Genomic DNA, 14947 nt, shown 5'->3' on the forward strand with positions numbered 1-14947 from the left:
GGGGGAAATCTGGGCAGATCTGCGCCTGCGCTCCTGGGGAACCAGGCTGGGTCTGCTTGGGCGGAGCCAGGGACAGAGGAGAAATGGGGCGCACATCTCCATCGCGGAGCCCAGGAAGGCTCGGAGGAATGCAGAGCAGAGCAGGGTCCAGGTGGGTTCGGGGAAGGTGGATGAAAGGTGGGCCCTGGAACAGGTGATCCACTGACCCTCAGAAACCCAGTATGTTCTCATTCCTCCTCTCCCCTCCCACTGCCGTACTTCCCGCGTCATCTTTTCCTCCGCCACCCCTCCTCCCACTCTGCATCCCCTGGTATTCGTTTCCAAAGGATGCAACAGGTTGGGCACTTGATGCCCACCGAGGCTTCCTGCAAAAATCTTTCATGGCCCCTTGACCTCACTTTTCCTCACCCTTGTTACTTTGCCTCGTGATCGTGGCGTCAGATGAGGACTAGGGCAAGGATAAGAATGACTCAGGAACATCATGTCCTGAGCCTGGTTCTGAAAGTGGCTGTAAACGCAGTTCTCTCTGAAATGATCTATATGTGTCTGGAATAGATATCATTTTTCTGAACATTGACTAAGCTAAGGATTTTGTTTGCGAAGAGTTAATTAGCAAAGGGAAGAGAGGAGGGAACCCTAGTGAATGAACAGATCATTCAAGCATATTCTCTATGAAACAATAGTTGTAAACGTTTATATATGAAGAGCTTCCGATCCTCACAATAACTCTGGGAGGTAGGTGCTGGGTACAGATGAGGGAACTGAGGAAAAGAGGATAAGTGAGTAGAATTCTGAAGCAGGCCTTCCTGACTTCCCCACTCCCAAGTCCACTATTGGGAACACAGAAAACAATCTTTAAGACCTTACATTCTTTCAGGAGGACAGAAGAAAATACATACACATATGTATGTATGTATCTTCCTCAGCTCTCACTGTCTCTCCCTTTCCCCTCCCCCAGCTCCCCATATTCAATCTGTTGCCAAGACTTGTTTTCATCTTTGCAGCATCTCCTAATACCCAGTAGCAGCAGGTCCTCATCTCTTCATTCCTCCTCCACTGCAGTAGCCTGCAGTTTGGTCTGCCTGCCACAAGTCTGTCCCCCTTGTAGTCAGTTCTCCATTTAGCTGCCATAGTAATTTTTTGAAAGCACAGCTCCAGCTATGACATTCCACTACTCTTTAAACTCAATTTGTTACCTATTATCTTTAGGATCAAATAGAGAATATTCTATTTGGTGTTCAAAACTCTTAGTAACTAGCCCTCATACCCAACCTTTCCAGCCATTTTACACCCTATACCCCCATCCCCTATTCTTTAACCCAGTGACCCTGGCCACAAGACATTATCTCTGGATTGTGGATATTTTCCCTGCCTGACCCCCATTCTTGGAATGCTTTCTCATACGAACCTTCTGCCTTTCTTTAAGTCCCAGCTAAAATCCTGCCTTCTACAGGGAGCCAATCCCTCTTAATTCTAGTACCTTTCCTCTGTTGATTATTTCTTATTTATCCTCCATATGGCTTCTTTGTTATGTGATTGTTTGCATGTTGTCTTCCTCATTATGTTGTAAGCTCCTTGAGATCAGAGATTGCCTTTGGATTCTTAGTGCAGTCTCTGGCACATAGTAGGCACTTAATAAATACTTACTGACTGTTTCAGAATGAAACATTCTCAAATTGGGTCTTGCATTATAGCTTCCCAAGACAACTAAGAAGATTCATTCCAACTTGTTTGACAATCTCTAGTTTCTTTATATTATTACTGCTACCTTCCCACCCACAAAAGCTTCAGCTTACTTAATGGTCCCTTGCTTTCAAATAGCCAAATCTACCAGAAGAGGATTTTCTAAAAGTTTAACATGATATATGACAAATGTCATAGAGTATTTGCTTTCATTAAGACAAAGTGTATCAAATTAAGTCACTAAGTTAGTATTGCATTTTAAAAACACAGACAAGTTTTTAATATTTGTTTCTCCTATTATTATCTGACGTTTGTGTTACTTGTAGTGGCAGGTTTTTTTTTTTTTACCTCATTTCCTTATAATTCTCCCCCTTTGAAAATAAAGAAAAACCACTTGTAACAAATGTATATCTCTTTACCTATAGGCGAATTCCTACATTGTCCATGTCCCAAAAAGTGTCTCCCTGTGATTTTTCTAGTAGATCCTGTTACAAAAAAGTGTGAAGTTAGAGGAAGGTGAGTTAATCGAAACTTTGTTCTTCTCTCAGGTAAATATCGAAACGTTCTTCTAGAGCCCACTTTTCTTGAAATAAAGAGAAACATTGATTCAGTATGTGCTAACTTTCTCATTAAATCCAATATAGTGGAAGTGGACAGTGACTTGAGTTAATTAAACCGGGTTTTAGACAGCTCCTGCAAATTCCTGACTGGGTGATATTGCACAAGCCTTTTAAAAATTTAAAAAAATTTTTTGTATTTGGACTCATTTTCTCATCTGTAAAATATAAAAGTTAGTGTAGATGGTTTTTAGGGTTTCTTCTAGCTCAGACTTTGTATTAATCTGACTGTCTTCAGAGTAACATACAACTGTTACCTCATTAAATTGTGTTTTCCCCTATTTCTTCCCTTCAATAAAGCTCCTTTAAAGATTTTTTGTTACTTTTTGTTTTTGCTCCATAGTTAAACCCTTGATCTCTAATCTCCATTGAATCCTCTCCTCTCTTTTAAGAAAAGCCAACACAATCATTATGACTGATAGTATATAGCACATTTCCACTTTCTTAGTCAACCCTACCTTTGTTATGGACTGAGATTGGTCATAAGGTACTTTTATTCATAACTTAATTACTGAAACTTAATCACTGAAAAAAAAGTCTCTTGGATGAGATAATCTATATATGATCTAAAAGTACCTTAAATTTTCGAAAGTTCCATTTTTTTCTTATTTTTATAATGGTAAAGATAATTCCTCCTGTTAGTTCATATACTATGATGTGGTTTTTTAAGTGTAAAGGTTTTTTTTTAGCTGAGTCCTAATGATGAGCTGCCATAGTCCCTAAATAAATTATTTTAGTAAACATTTCAGGAAAGTGACATTCTTTATAAGTCACTTGGACATGGTCACACAGCCAGTTTATTTCAAAGGCAGGCTTTTCAAACATTAGGGGCTTGCTAAGCAATGGGAGTATAGTCCTTGTTTTCAAATACATATAGTCTAACAGGGGAGACAACATGCAAACAATGTTCAGACAAGATAAATTGGAAATAATTAACAGAGAGAAATCACAAAACTAATGAGGGATCAGGAAAAGCTTCTTGAAGATTTAGCTGACATTGAGGAAGTCAGGAAAGCTCAGAGATGGATATTAGGAGAGGCATGGGAGACTGCCATTGAAAATATTCAGGTTTAGAAATAGTGGCATGTCAGAGGAACAGCAAGGAGCCCATGTTTCTGGATCTAAGAATATGTGGGGAAAGATATAAGCAGACTAGGAAGGTAGAAGGTGCAGATTATGAAGGGTTTTCTAAGTCAAGCAGAGGATTTTTTATTTTATCCTAGTGGGAGTACATTTGAACCTGATTGATTTGGGGGATCTGGGTGACATTGTCAGTTCTGCTTTTAGGAAGATCATTTTGACACCTGAGTAGCAAAGGGACTGGAGTGGGGAGAGATATGAGCAGGGAGGCCAGTCAACAGGTTATTGCAATAGTCTAGTTGTGAAGTGTTGAGAAAGGTTAGTGATAGAGGAGAAAATGGAGTGTGTATGAGAAATGTTATAAAAGTAGGAAAAACATTTGACAGCTGCTTGGATGTGGAAGGGGGAGCGATGACACCTAGGATCGCAAGCCCTGGGTGACAGGGAGATAGGTGCTTACCCTCCACAGCAGTAAGGAAGTTATGAACAGGGGAGGGTGTATGTGTTTATCACAGCTTGAGAGGCTTTCATAATCTTTTAAAAATAAATTAAAATTTAGTAACAGGTTAAATTTAACATATATTCCTTGTCACTATCAGTTTTGGTTTTTTTTTTTTTTTTTTACAGAATAATAAGACTGTTTGAAGAAATTTGAATAATGACTGCAAATGAAAGTGCCACCATCTTTGGTTCAGTATCCTTGGCAGTGGAGTATTTAGATTCCTTGTTACCTGACAATCCTCTACAAGCACCGTTTAAAAATGTTTGGATTTACATGCTGAATAATTACACAAAGTTTCAGATTGCTACATGGGGATCACTAATAGTTCACGAAGTGCTCTATTTCTTGTTTTGTTTGCCAGCATTTTTGTTTCAGTTTATACCTTATATGCAAAAATATAAAATTCAAAAGGTGAGTAAAATATAATTGAGATTGCATAATTATTATTTGTAAATGTTCAAATTTTATTGTAAAACCCTCTTTAGAAATCTTTGCTTTTAAATGAATTTACTTCTCTCATAGCACTAGAAAAACATCATTGACATTTTTCTTTAGTTTGTTGAGCTGCATTTCACTTTTTAAAAATCAGTTTTATAGATTGTAACTTTAAAATTGTTTTGACTGTACCTTCCCTTTCCCTTGTTATTTTTATTTCCTGCAGTTGAATTAGTATTGAGTAGATGGATTATTGCTTTAATTTATCACACAGATTTGGAGGTAGCCTTGAAATCCTGTGTATAAAGTAGAGATGATTCCTGGGTTGTGGTTGGCATTTCTTGCACTATACCATAACACTGATTACATTTTAACATCTGCCACTAACTTGTACAGCCATCAGCAGATCTCTTCTTTGAACCTCAGTTTTTTCATGTGTAAAATGGGAATAATATTACTTGCTCACAGGATTTTTGGGGGGAAATTGTTTTCATAAAACTTAAAGCATTATTTATGTAAATTGTTATAACAAGTAGATAAGTCTACCTTCCATTGAAAGTTTAAATGTGTTTTTTTTTTTGGATAGGCTAGTCCCAATGTTGTATCTATCCAGGTTATGTTTGTCATATACTTCTTTTTTTTTTTTAGAGCAATCAGGGTTAAGTAACTTGCTCAAGGTTACATGGCCAGGTGTTTCTGGGTGGGTGCTAAGTGTCTGAGCCTGGATTCAATTCCCAGGTCATTCCGACACTGGAGCCGGTGCTCTTACTCAGCTGTGCTACCTGGCCGCCCCCTGTCATATACTTCTTACCAGCATGGACGTTCTCTACAGGACCTAGAGTGCAGCAGGGGTAGGGTTAAGGAGCAAAAGCACAAAGTGGAAGTGTGATGATTTAAAAGGTTTGACAGACATAATTTCTGGGTAATTTAATCATTTTATTAATTACAGTTTATATATCCTTTGAAGAGTAGGTGTTTTTGAGGATTGCCTAATCAACTCTGATTGCTTAACAGTGTGGGAGGTGGACTATGCAATTTAGATCCCTCAGATCTTAGTCAGAGACATCAATTTCCATATTGCCTGTTGTGATAATAGTGAGAATTGACATTTTCCTAGACCTGTGCAAACAGACACAGTGAGTAGGAATATAACCCAAACTTAGAATTTCTTTTACTGTCTGATTCAATCTTGGCCTTGGTCTTAAGAGAGATTTCCCACACTGGTTGGTTTCTGGGTGAGGAAGTAGAAAAGGGGGAAAACTTTGTTCCTAATTCAATGATTAGTTATTGAATATGAGAGAAATAGTTAATTTCTCACAGGAGAAAGAAAAAGTGGAAAAAGGAACTGTGTTCTATGACTGTAAAAGAGACCAATTTTTCGTGACTGGTGAACTGACCCTGAAGTAATTTTAAAAGTATTTGAGCAAAGTAGTTGCTCTGAAGGGTAATAATCATTTGGATGGGTAAGTCTCAGTATATTTTGATGAGAGAGGTAAAGGACAATTCTGTAAAATATTCAATCTCAATACTTTATGATTACCCCTTATTCAGTTCCTAAAAAGAGTTCAAATGTAAGGTAATGCTTTAGTCATAGTCACAATTCACTATGCAAAGTCAATATGCAGACTGATGACTGAGATAAATACTTTTTGGTGGATATTAAAACCAGCTTTTTGTTGCTGAGAAGCAAGCAGTGAGGATTAAAAGATGGAAAATTCTTTACAGGTAAGGTTTGATTGATGCATTTTAAAGTCAAGCATGACATATTTAACAGGAATTGAAATGAAAAAGACTTCAGTTGTGTGTGTTGGGGGACAGGGTTGAAAAATGAAACAAATATTCCTGAATTTGTTTGTTTTTGCTTTTTTGGAGGTTAATTGGGGTTAAGTAACTTGTCCAAGGTCACACAGCTAGTTTTTGTGTTGTGTCTGAGGTCGGATTTGAACTTGGGTCCTCCTAACTCCAGGGTTTGGTGCTCTACTCGCTGCGCCACCTAGCCACCCCCTGAATTTGTTTGTTAGATGCTATTAAGTGGTTTTACATATCCCCAAAAGACCCTTCAAAGATGTCTATCAAAATTTATCCCACGAAATCCTTCTGAATATGTTGAACTTTATATGAGTGATCTTTCTACCTTTAGAAGAAAAAAGTCAGGAATCAAGAAGAAATAAAAAATTGAATTATGGTCTTGCAAGTTCTCATGTCACTGATTACTGTTTGAATTGTCTTATATATGACTTTGAAAGCTTTATAGTATATCCTGATTTATAATGTATTAAACGCTTTTTTTTCTCATTCTGGAAAATCTGGGCATCAGCTCCTTCTTTAGAAATACATCTCTTAATTTTAGTGTTGTCTCAGACTTACTTTAGATGAAAAATACTAGTTTTCCTGAAATGAGTGCCATTGAGAAATTGGAGTTGTCCATTTTCCTTCTAGGGACCCTATGCAGCTTTCATAACAATAGAAAAATGCTGGCAGCCCTTTCTCCTTATTGGGTGTCTTCTTCCATATGTCCAATAGAAGTCATGAACAACAGAATATTATTATGATTTTAGTGGTTAGTTTGAAAATTATTGAATCTCATTTTTGCTGTTTTTTCACCTATAGAATCAATATAATAATTATATTTGCCATAAAACTGGTAGAAGTTTGGAATTAAGAAGCACTAGATTAAGATTGTAAGGTTTTTAGGAATAATATAATTGGTTTGTTGGGTTTGGTTATTTTTTCGTTTTTGTTTTTTTGCTTTTTGGAGGGGGGAATGCAGGGCAGTTGGTGTTAAGTGACTTGCCCAGGGTCACACGGCTAGTAAGTGTTAAGTGTCTGAGGATGAATTTGAACTCAGGTCCTCCTGATTCCAAGACTGGTGCCTCTGGTGGTCACTGCACCACCTAGCTGCCCTGGAATAATATAATTGTATAATTATTGGGTAAATAGTATTAGAGAACCTAGAAATTTAGCTAAAGAATCCAAGTCTAGTATGCTGGTACTGGCTAAGACTAAAAATTTGACTTTTTCCCTCATAGGAAAGACCAGAAACTTGGGAAGGCCAGTGGAAATGTCTCAAACTAATTCTCTTCAGTCACTTTTGCATTCAGCTACCTTTGATTTGTGGTACCTGGTACTTTACAGAGTATTTTGATATTCCCTATGATTGGGACAGTATGCCAAGATGGTATGTAGCTAAGGCTTTGATTTTTACAATAAACTGCTATTTATAATCAAATAACAACTATGGCCACAATTTACAATAAACTGCTCTTTATAATCAAATAACAACTATGTCCAGAATTTAAGAATTAAGGCTTGGTTGCACTATAAAGAACATTGAAAACAAATGAAGCATATTAAATATTACTTAAATTGTTTTATTTCTGTATGCCCTTCATTTGCTGAAGTGGGAAAATTTGCCTGTGTAGTAGTTTCTTGGGTCAGAAGTTTGCGTGGTGTCTTAGAATTAGGCAATGTTGAGTTGATTGGAGCATACTTAAAAGGAAATCTCTTCATTTAGCCTCCAGTTGTAAAGTTTTTTTCCCTTTATATCAACTGGATCTTTGTAATTTCTGTTTTAGTTTTGCCTTGTTGGGATGAGCAAACCAAGTCTAATCTCTTTTAAATGTTTCCTTTCCTCTTTTGATTTATATATAAAAAATTTTATAAATCAAAATTTATATATCAAAATTTTCGTATAAAATGAAGATAATAATACCTGTGGTACCTGCTTCACGATATTGTTATAAGACAAATATAACGTATGAAAAACATTTTGTAAGTTTTAATGTATGTCAGCTATTATACAATACAGCTAAACTGAAGCAACATTGTTTTAGTTTTTGAAATGGTATTTTATATAGGTAAAGCACAGGTGTCATTTTATACCAGACTTTAAATAACTGATCCTTAAATTAAATTTCAGTTCACTAAACATTTGATCAGTGCCTTCTCTTTGCCAGGCACTGAGGTTGTCCTTTGGAAGTTTACATTTTTTCTGGAGGAAAACATAGTGTATACAGATAAGTAGTTACAAAAAAATGCTCAAGTAATTTTTGTCAGGTTCAAAGGGGAAGGGAACACTTAGACTGGGAAAATCAGGAAGGGAAAACTCCATTACAGGAGGTGGTGTTTGAGCTTATCCTTGAAGGGAGTAATAAGGCATATCTGGTATGAAGAGTGCAGGTTCACCTGCTTCTCCCTTCCTTGAACTCACAAAGCAGATGACTTACTTCTATTGCTAGTTGTGGCCTTCCCTGAACATAAGACACGAATCGTGATTTATTTTAATATAATACATGATATAACATAACATAAATGCCATCTCTCCTTGGATTTCCCATTCCCACATCAAATCCATTAAGTCCAAAATTGAGCAGCATTATTTTGTTCTGGGAAACCCTTTATTTAATTTATTTTCATCTCATACTGGTAGTTTTCCTGCTCTCAGATTTGTGGAGATCATCTGGTATTGGTTTGCCTCTTTTTCTTCTGTACTTTTCTTATTATTTTTTCAATTCTTCTAATCCATTTCTGTCAAATTGTGTTATAAATCACTCTTTTTTACCCCCAAAACTAGTTTAACAGCACTTCTAACCAGTCTTTATTATGGACTTAGGTCATGCAGAATGAAAAGAGTAAACATCCTGATTGAATATCTCTGATTAGAGATCTGATTCAGCATTGTATTCTTTGTTTGTGGGTGAGAGCAACATAAATTAAAAAAAGAAAAATAGGAATTGTAAGTTGTGAAAATAGAAATATTTTATGACTCCTAATTTTATTTTTTATCTATAAAGGCACATGCTTTTGGCCAGATGTTTTGGTTGTGCAGTGATTGAGGATACCTGGCACTATTTTCTTCATAGACTTTTACATCATAAAAAAATATATAAATACATCCATAAAGTTCATCATGAGTTTCAGGTATGTTTCATGTTAGAAAATATTATTTCACAGAAGGGTGAATTAAAATATGTTGGATTTATTATAAAATAATAAAATTTCGACTATTAAGAAACTTATTTTTAAATAAGTTTTGGTTAATTTAGAGGGGTTTTAGGTTTCTCCATCTCCCCCTGATGCCCCTCCCCCCAATCTCCATTGGTACTAATTACAGAATACTTGCTTTTCTTATTTTTAAAGAGGCAGTTATCCAAATCCTTCCCTGTATATGTCTTATCTTCATGGTAAATTGGATATTGGGCAAGGTATATAATCATTTTATCTCTTCAATTTTTTTGTTTAACACAGTCATATATTACTATAGCATCCCAGTCTTATCCTACTGTCTAACTAAAGATTTATGTGTTATTTCTTTTTCTTGGCACTGAAAAGTGAGAAAAGACTATAGCATTCATATCAGATATATTTTGATATGCTATTTATATACATGTAAATACAATTTAAATTACAGCATATACATTTAATATTTTTACCATAGTACATATCTAATTTTTATATCACCTTTCTAAAAGTTATTTTTTACTGAGAATCCAATTTCACAGATGGGACATTGTACTATCCATTGTGTTTTCAACATAAATTTATAGATTCTTAATGATGAAAGTTATTTTAGAGGCCACCTTTTCCAGCACTCCTTAATTCAGATATGATTACTAAATATTCATAAAGTATAGGCAACAGCATTGAAATCCCATTTAAAGGAGTTATCTTCAGAAGTGTAGTTATTTTCTGTAGGTTGAGCAACAGAAGTATTTTGTTATTGTTTCTTTAAAATCATCAGGATTGGTCATCGCTCTTAGCATTGTGCCAGGATCCTGACTGACAGTGGTCATTTGACACCATTTTTTGAGGACAGCTTTTTTTTTTTTAAGCAATCGGGGTTAAGTAACTTGCTCAAGGTTACACGGCCGGTTATTTCTGGGTGTGGTGCTAAGTATCTGAGCCCGGATTTGATCTAGGTCATTCCGACACTGGAGCCGGTGCTCTTACTTGCTGAGCCACCTGGCTGCCCCTGAGGACAGCTTTGAGATCTACTTGAAGTGTTTTTTTTTTTTTAATACAGGGTGATTTTCTTGAAATTAGTAATATTTATATTACGAGGAATTTTTTTAAGCTCTTTGGTAAAACATTTTTTTTTTAATCTTATCTGCCTTTTTTTAGGCCCCTTTTGGAATGGAAGCTGAGTATGCACATCCTCTGGAAACCCTCATTCTTGGAACAGGGTTTTTTATTGGAATTTTGGTCTTCTGTGACCATGTAGTCCTCCTTTGGGCATGGGTCACAGTTCGATTGATAGAAACCATTGATGTGCATAGGTAAGTGGTACATCTTATTTAGGTAATAAAACTATTCATTATATACCTTAATGATTAGAATTTGCTGTTTACTTGAAGATGTGTTTAGATACTGTAATTTCAGAACAGTAAATTTTCTTTTCTCTTTTGAAGTATTTACAATAATTCTATTTTGGTTTCAAATCCATAGTGTATTTTTTATTTAAACAAGCCTTTATATTCTCTAACTCCCCTCTCTTCAGGTGAACAGAAAAAAAAATTCTCACACCAAATATTCTTAGTTCAGCTAAACAAAGTTCAGTAAAGCAAAACATTGGCTATGTCCACACATGTATGTCTCATACTGCATTTTGCCTCTCCAGCAAGAGGTGGGTAGCTTTGTTCCATTTTTGGTCCTCTATAGTCATTTGTCATGGCATTGATGAGAGTTCTAAAGTTTTTTTTTTTTTTTTAAGCAATTGGGGTTAAGTAACTTGCTCAAGGTTACACGGCCAGTTATTTTGTGTGGGTGCTAAGTACCTGAGGCCGGAACCAATCCCGGGTCTCCCGACTCTGGGGCCAGCGCTCTTACTCACTGCACTACCTGGCCGCCCCTGTTCTAAAGTCTTTTAAAAACAGAACAGCAATTTTTTATCCTTAAAGATTGAGCATATATATTCACTGAAAAACAATACTTAGAAAAGTCTACATGAAGTAACTTTACTACTAGATTCTAGCAGGGCAACCTGCCTCTGTAGACTTCTCTCCCTAAGACAAGAAAGAAAAGATAATTTATGAAATATTTCATTTCAGAATTGGCATATTGGTTGATTATCAAGAGCTATCCCAAACCAAAACAGCTTACATAGGAAAAAAATACTCTTCAGTTGATTTTTTTTTCCTCTAAAGAGGAAATGCCTCCTTCAATTCTTGTCTGCCATGAATATACCACCTATTTCCTCATTTACAGAACATGCTCTGATTTTGATTTAATGAAATAAACTGGAATTCATATCCAAATTAATTTTAAAAAATTTCCCTTTCAGTGGTTATGATATTCCTCTCAACCCTTTGAAATTCATACCATTTTATACTGGTGCACGGCATCATGATTTCCACCACATGAACTTCGTCGGAAACTATGCGTCAACGTTTACATGGTGGGATAGACTCTTTGGTACAGACTCTCAATATGTTGCCTACACTGAAAAGATGAAGAAATTGCAACAGCTGGATAAAAAGATCAATTAAACATCTGTAATCTTTCTGGAAGATAAATACATATGAGAACGGTAGCTAAAATTGCTTCAAGGGGGCCAAAATAAGCATGTATCCTGGCTACTAAGTGATAAGAACTTTAACAGGCTTCTGTTATTACTCTAGTGAGAACTTTTTTTCTACTTTACATACAACCTCTGTGTATATAGAAATATGTATATACATAATATATATTTAATTACAGATTTAATGAGCAAATTTAAAAGGCCATCTTACAAAAAAACAAAAAAAAAATTTTCAAATATCTTTTTGAAATTGGTAAGACCATAGATTCTGAAGGAAGATGAAATTGAACATTAGCCTTTTTAAAATAGAATGCTCTTTGTGGGAAACTCAAGTTTGTGGTCATGACCTTCCTTCTTTTCAAAGTTGAGCACATTTTTTTACAGTCTAAAGATCAAAATATCAAGACTTTGTGCAAAATTAGATTTTACACTGAATAAATCAAGCTCCCAATTCAAGGAAGTCTTGGCTGCATTTTCAGTTAGCCAGTAGCCTTGCATTGCCATTAAGCACAGGATGTATGGGAAGGGCTGAACTTTGATGGTAGTTTCATTCTGAAAATTTTGCTTCTCCTTTCAAAGGATTCCTGTTTAGTTAAATGTGCTGCTGGTATAATTAAGTTAAAACAATCCTGGATTGACCTGAGTAGTGGATTTTAGGCTAGAGGTTTTTGCAATGTACTTGATTTTTTTTAAATTGAGCCTTTCTTGCTACTCCAATGGTTTTTTTTCTTATGTCTAGCATTTACGTGATTTTGATCTTTGTGCTGTAACAGTGAACTGACTTGCTGCTGTTTGCACTTGTGGCTATTGGAATAAAGATGTTTTTGTTCTGTGATCATCTGTAGTTTTATCGTCTTTTAAAAGTAGCTAATAGGCTATTTCATTATTTCTAGGAGGAACGTGGGAACCATTCTAACTCTGAAGTATAGGAATGTGGTGTTTTTGTCTGTGGGTAAAGTATGTCACCAGGGTATTTTCTAGGTAGGGAGGTGGGCAGTGTGCAGCTGTCGAATGAACACTGTGTCTGAGGAGCTAGCTTCCAGTTCCAGCTGTGCCACTTGCTAGGGCAAGTCACTTAATCTCTTTGAGCCTCAGCTTCTTTGTCTGAAAGATGTGCATAATTCTAACCTACCTTAGAGTGTGATAGAGATGAATGTTTATAAAGTTTTACTATCAGAAGAAATGTTCAGGCCAGGATATTTGGGATATTCTTTTCTTGACCTGTGGAAAAAGTGGGAGGAGATAGAGCAACTTTCCACTATGCATTTTGGAAATGTAAGATTCCTTGTGAAGAGTCAGGGATAGTGCTAATGCTCAATGTTGGGGATTTTTAGTTTTGCCAGACAGTGTTGGTTGGATTACAGGCTATTTATTATGCTATTTTTCTTCTATCTCTTTTCTCTTGGCATAGTTTCTTTTTTAGTACTCATTGTAGGTCATGATGGCCTGTATTTTTAAAAAATTAGAGATGTTTCATCCAAAAGGCTCCTTGCTTACTGAATGTATATTATTTATGTATATGCTTGTGATATTTTTTTTTAACACTTAGAGAGGTAGTGCCACCTACTTCTAAACTTTTAGCACTACTTTTGATGACTATCAAAATAGTTATCCTTTTGGATAACAGAGCTCTGTGGTTTTCACAAAAATACTTAGATTATTTTCCACCATTAAGTTGAGTTTTAAATTTATTCTCTGGGTTCTTTTTCAAAGGGATACATTTACAAAAAGAAAAAAGTCCCAAAGTAGAGGAAATAATCAAATTAAGTGATAACATTTGTTTTGATACTTTGAGTTTGATTTTATCAATATGGTGACTTCCTCTGACGGTGGGATGCAGATCAAAACTCCTCCAAATGCATTCTGTGTGACACCATGTATTCCTATAATTTCTTCATAGATGATTTACCCAATGAGGCCTCCAATGTAGTCCTTTTAGTATTACAAAGATATTGATGGACTGCTTGGACTATCCTTTGGCTGTAATTTTCACTGCTTGATTGCAAAGCCCTCCTTGTTTTTAGTGATACACATCCATATACTACTTGTGACTTTAAACAAGTCACTTATCTTCTTTGACTTTACTATAAAATGTAAAGAGTTGTGCATTCCTACCTTGTGAGAATCAAGTGAGATGGTACTTATAACATTTACGAATGCTAGCCGTTTTGCCACAGTTGGAGTGCAGGTCGCTTGATGACAAGTTGCAAAATTGGGTATCTTCAGGCCTACCATTTATTTTTCTACTGTCTTTTCATAAACTTGTAATTTAACTATTATGAAATCATATATTAAAATTAAAATTCTTGTCATGATGGTACAAAAACATTTTAAATGATTAGAATTAAGATAACTCTTATTCTAGTAACATACAAATGAGACAAAAAAATCTCAGTTCCACTGGGGTCTTTTATGCATAAAACATAAAGTTTTTTTCAAAATTCTTGAATTATCCACTATAGGGCTTATTTTAGTCAATATATTTTAAAGGTTGTTTATTTTTTAAATGCTAATTTTGAAATGTTTAATGTTAAGAATAATGTGAATTATAGTACATTCAGCATTACCAGGATGGTAAGATGCAAAAAATGGTAGTATTTCCAAAGATGTATTTATCCAGTCAGTTAACAGAAGCTGTGGAAAGAGTAGATACTGAATCTTAGATCTTAATAGGAGTCTATTAATGTCTTAATAGGACATTACTTATCCCTAATTCTGATTTTTTTGTTCATACTTTAAGGCTAGTTAATCACATAACCAAAGAACATTCTTCCCGTTCTTGAAGCATGATCTGGAAGCAGATAGTGTATATACTGTGTGACTGACGGTCAGAGAGATTGAATATTATGTGTAAAGTTTGGAGATAACTGGCTCATGTTCCATCCACATGCTCAAAAAGGAGGCTTTACTCTATTCTGCTCAAGCTATGGCAGTTAAAGATAAATCAGAACATTGAGGAGCCCTGTATTCAAATGGTTGGGGTATGTAGCAGTTCAGTCTGTGAATCAGCACTAACTGTATTTGTTTCTAGCAGTGCTGCATGGGCTGAATTAGCTCCGATAGGATAGCAACATAAAGACTTAACCAAAACTATTCTAAGTGCAGTGGAGGTTA

General features: G+C 35.6%; 1 protein-coding gene across 4 annotated transcripts in view; it reads left to right on the plus strand.

Moving 5' to 3' along the window:
* The window catches only part of MSMO1 (methylsterol monooxygenase 1), a 13141-nt gene extending 473 nt beyond the window's left edge, over positions 1-12668 (plus strand). Inside the window, exons 1-7 of one of the 4 annotated variants that reach the window (XM_069097823.1) lie at positions 115-151; positions 2109-2199; positions 4008-4293; positions 7347-7495; positions 9111-9237; positions 10438-10592; positions 11597-12668. In XM_069097823.1, coding sequence (XP_068953924.1) covers positions 4039-4293; positions 7347-7495; positions 9111-9237; positions 10438-10592; positions 11597-11801 — 891 coding nt within the window. In that variant the 5' untranslated portion in view covers positions 115-151; positions 2109-2199; positions 4008-4038 and the 3' untranslated portion in view covers positions 11802-12668. Of the gene's footprint in view, positions 1-114; positions 152-2108; positions 2200-4007; positions 4294-7346; positions 7496-9110; positions 9238-10437; positions 10593-11596 lie in introns of those variants that run through there. The other 3 variants (XM_069097813.1, XM_069097843.1, XM_069097834.1) reach the window with 3 other exon arrangements.
* Positions 12669-14947: the final 2279 nt, after the last annotated feature.

The sequence above is a fragment of the Petaurus breviceps genome, unplaced genomic scaffold (assembly GCF_028583685.1).
Source record: "Petaurus breviceps papuanus isolate PSGF00001 unplaced genomic scaffold, PetGlider_PUasm1.0 126, whole genome shotgun sequence".
NCBI lineage: Eukaryota > Metazoa > Chordata > Mammalia > Diprotodontia > Petauridae > Petaurus > Petaurus breviceps.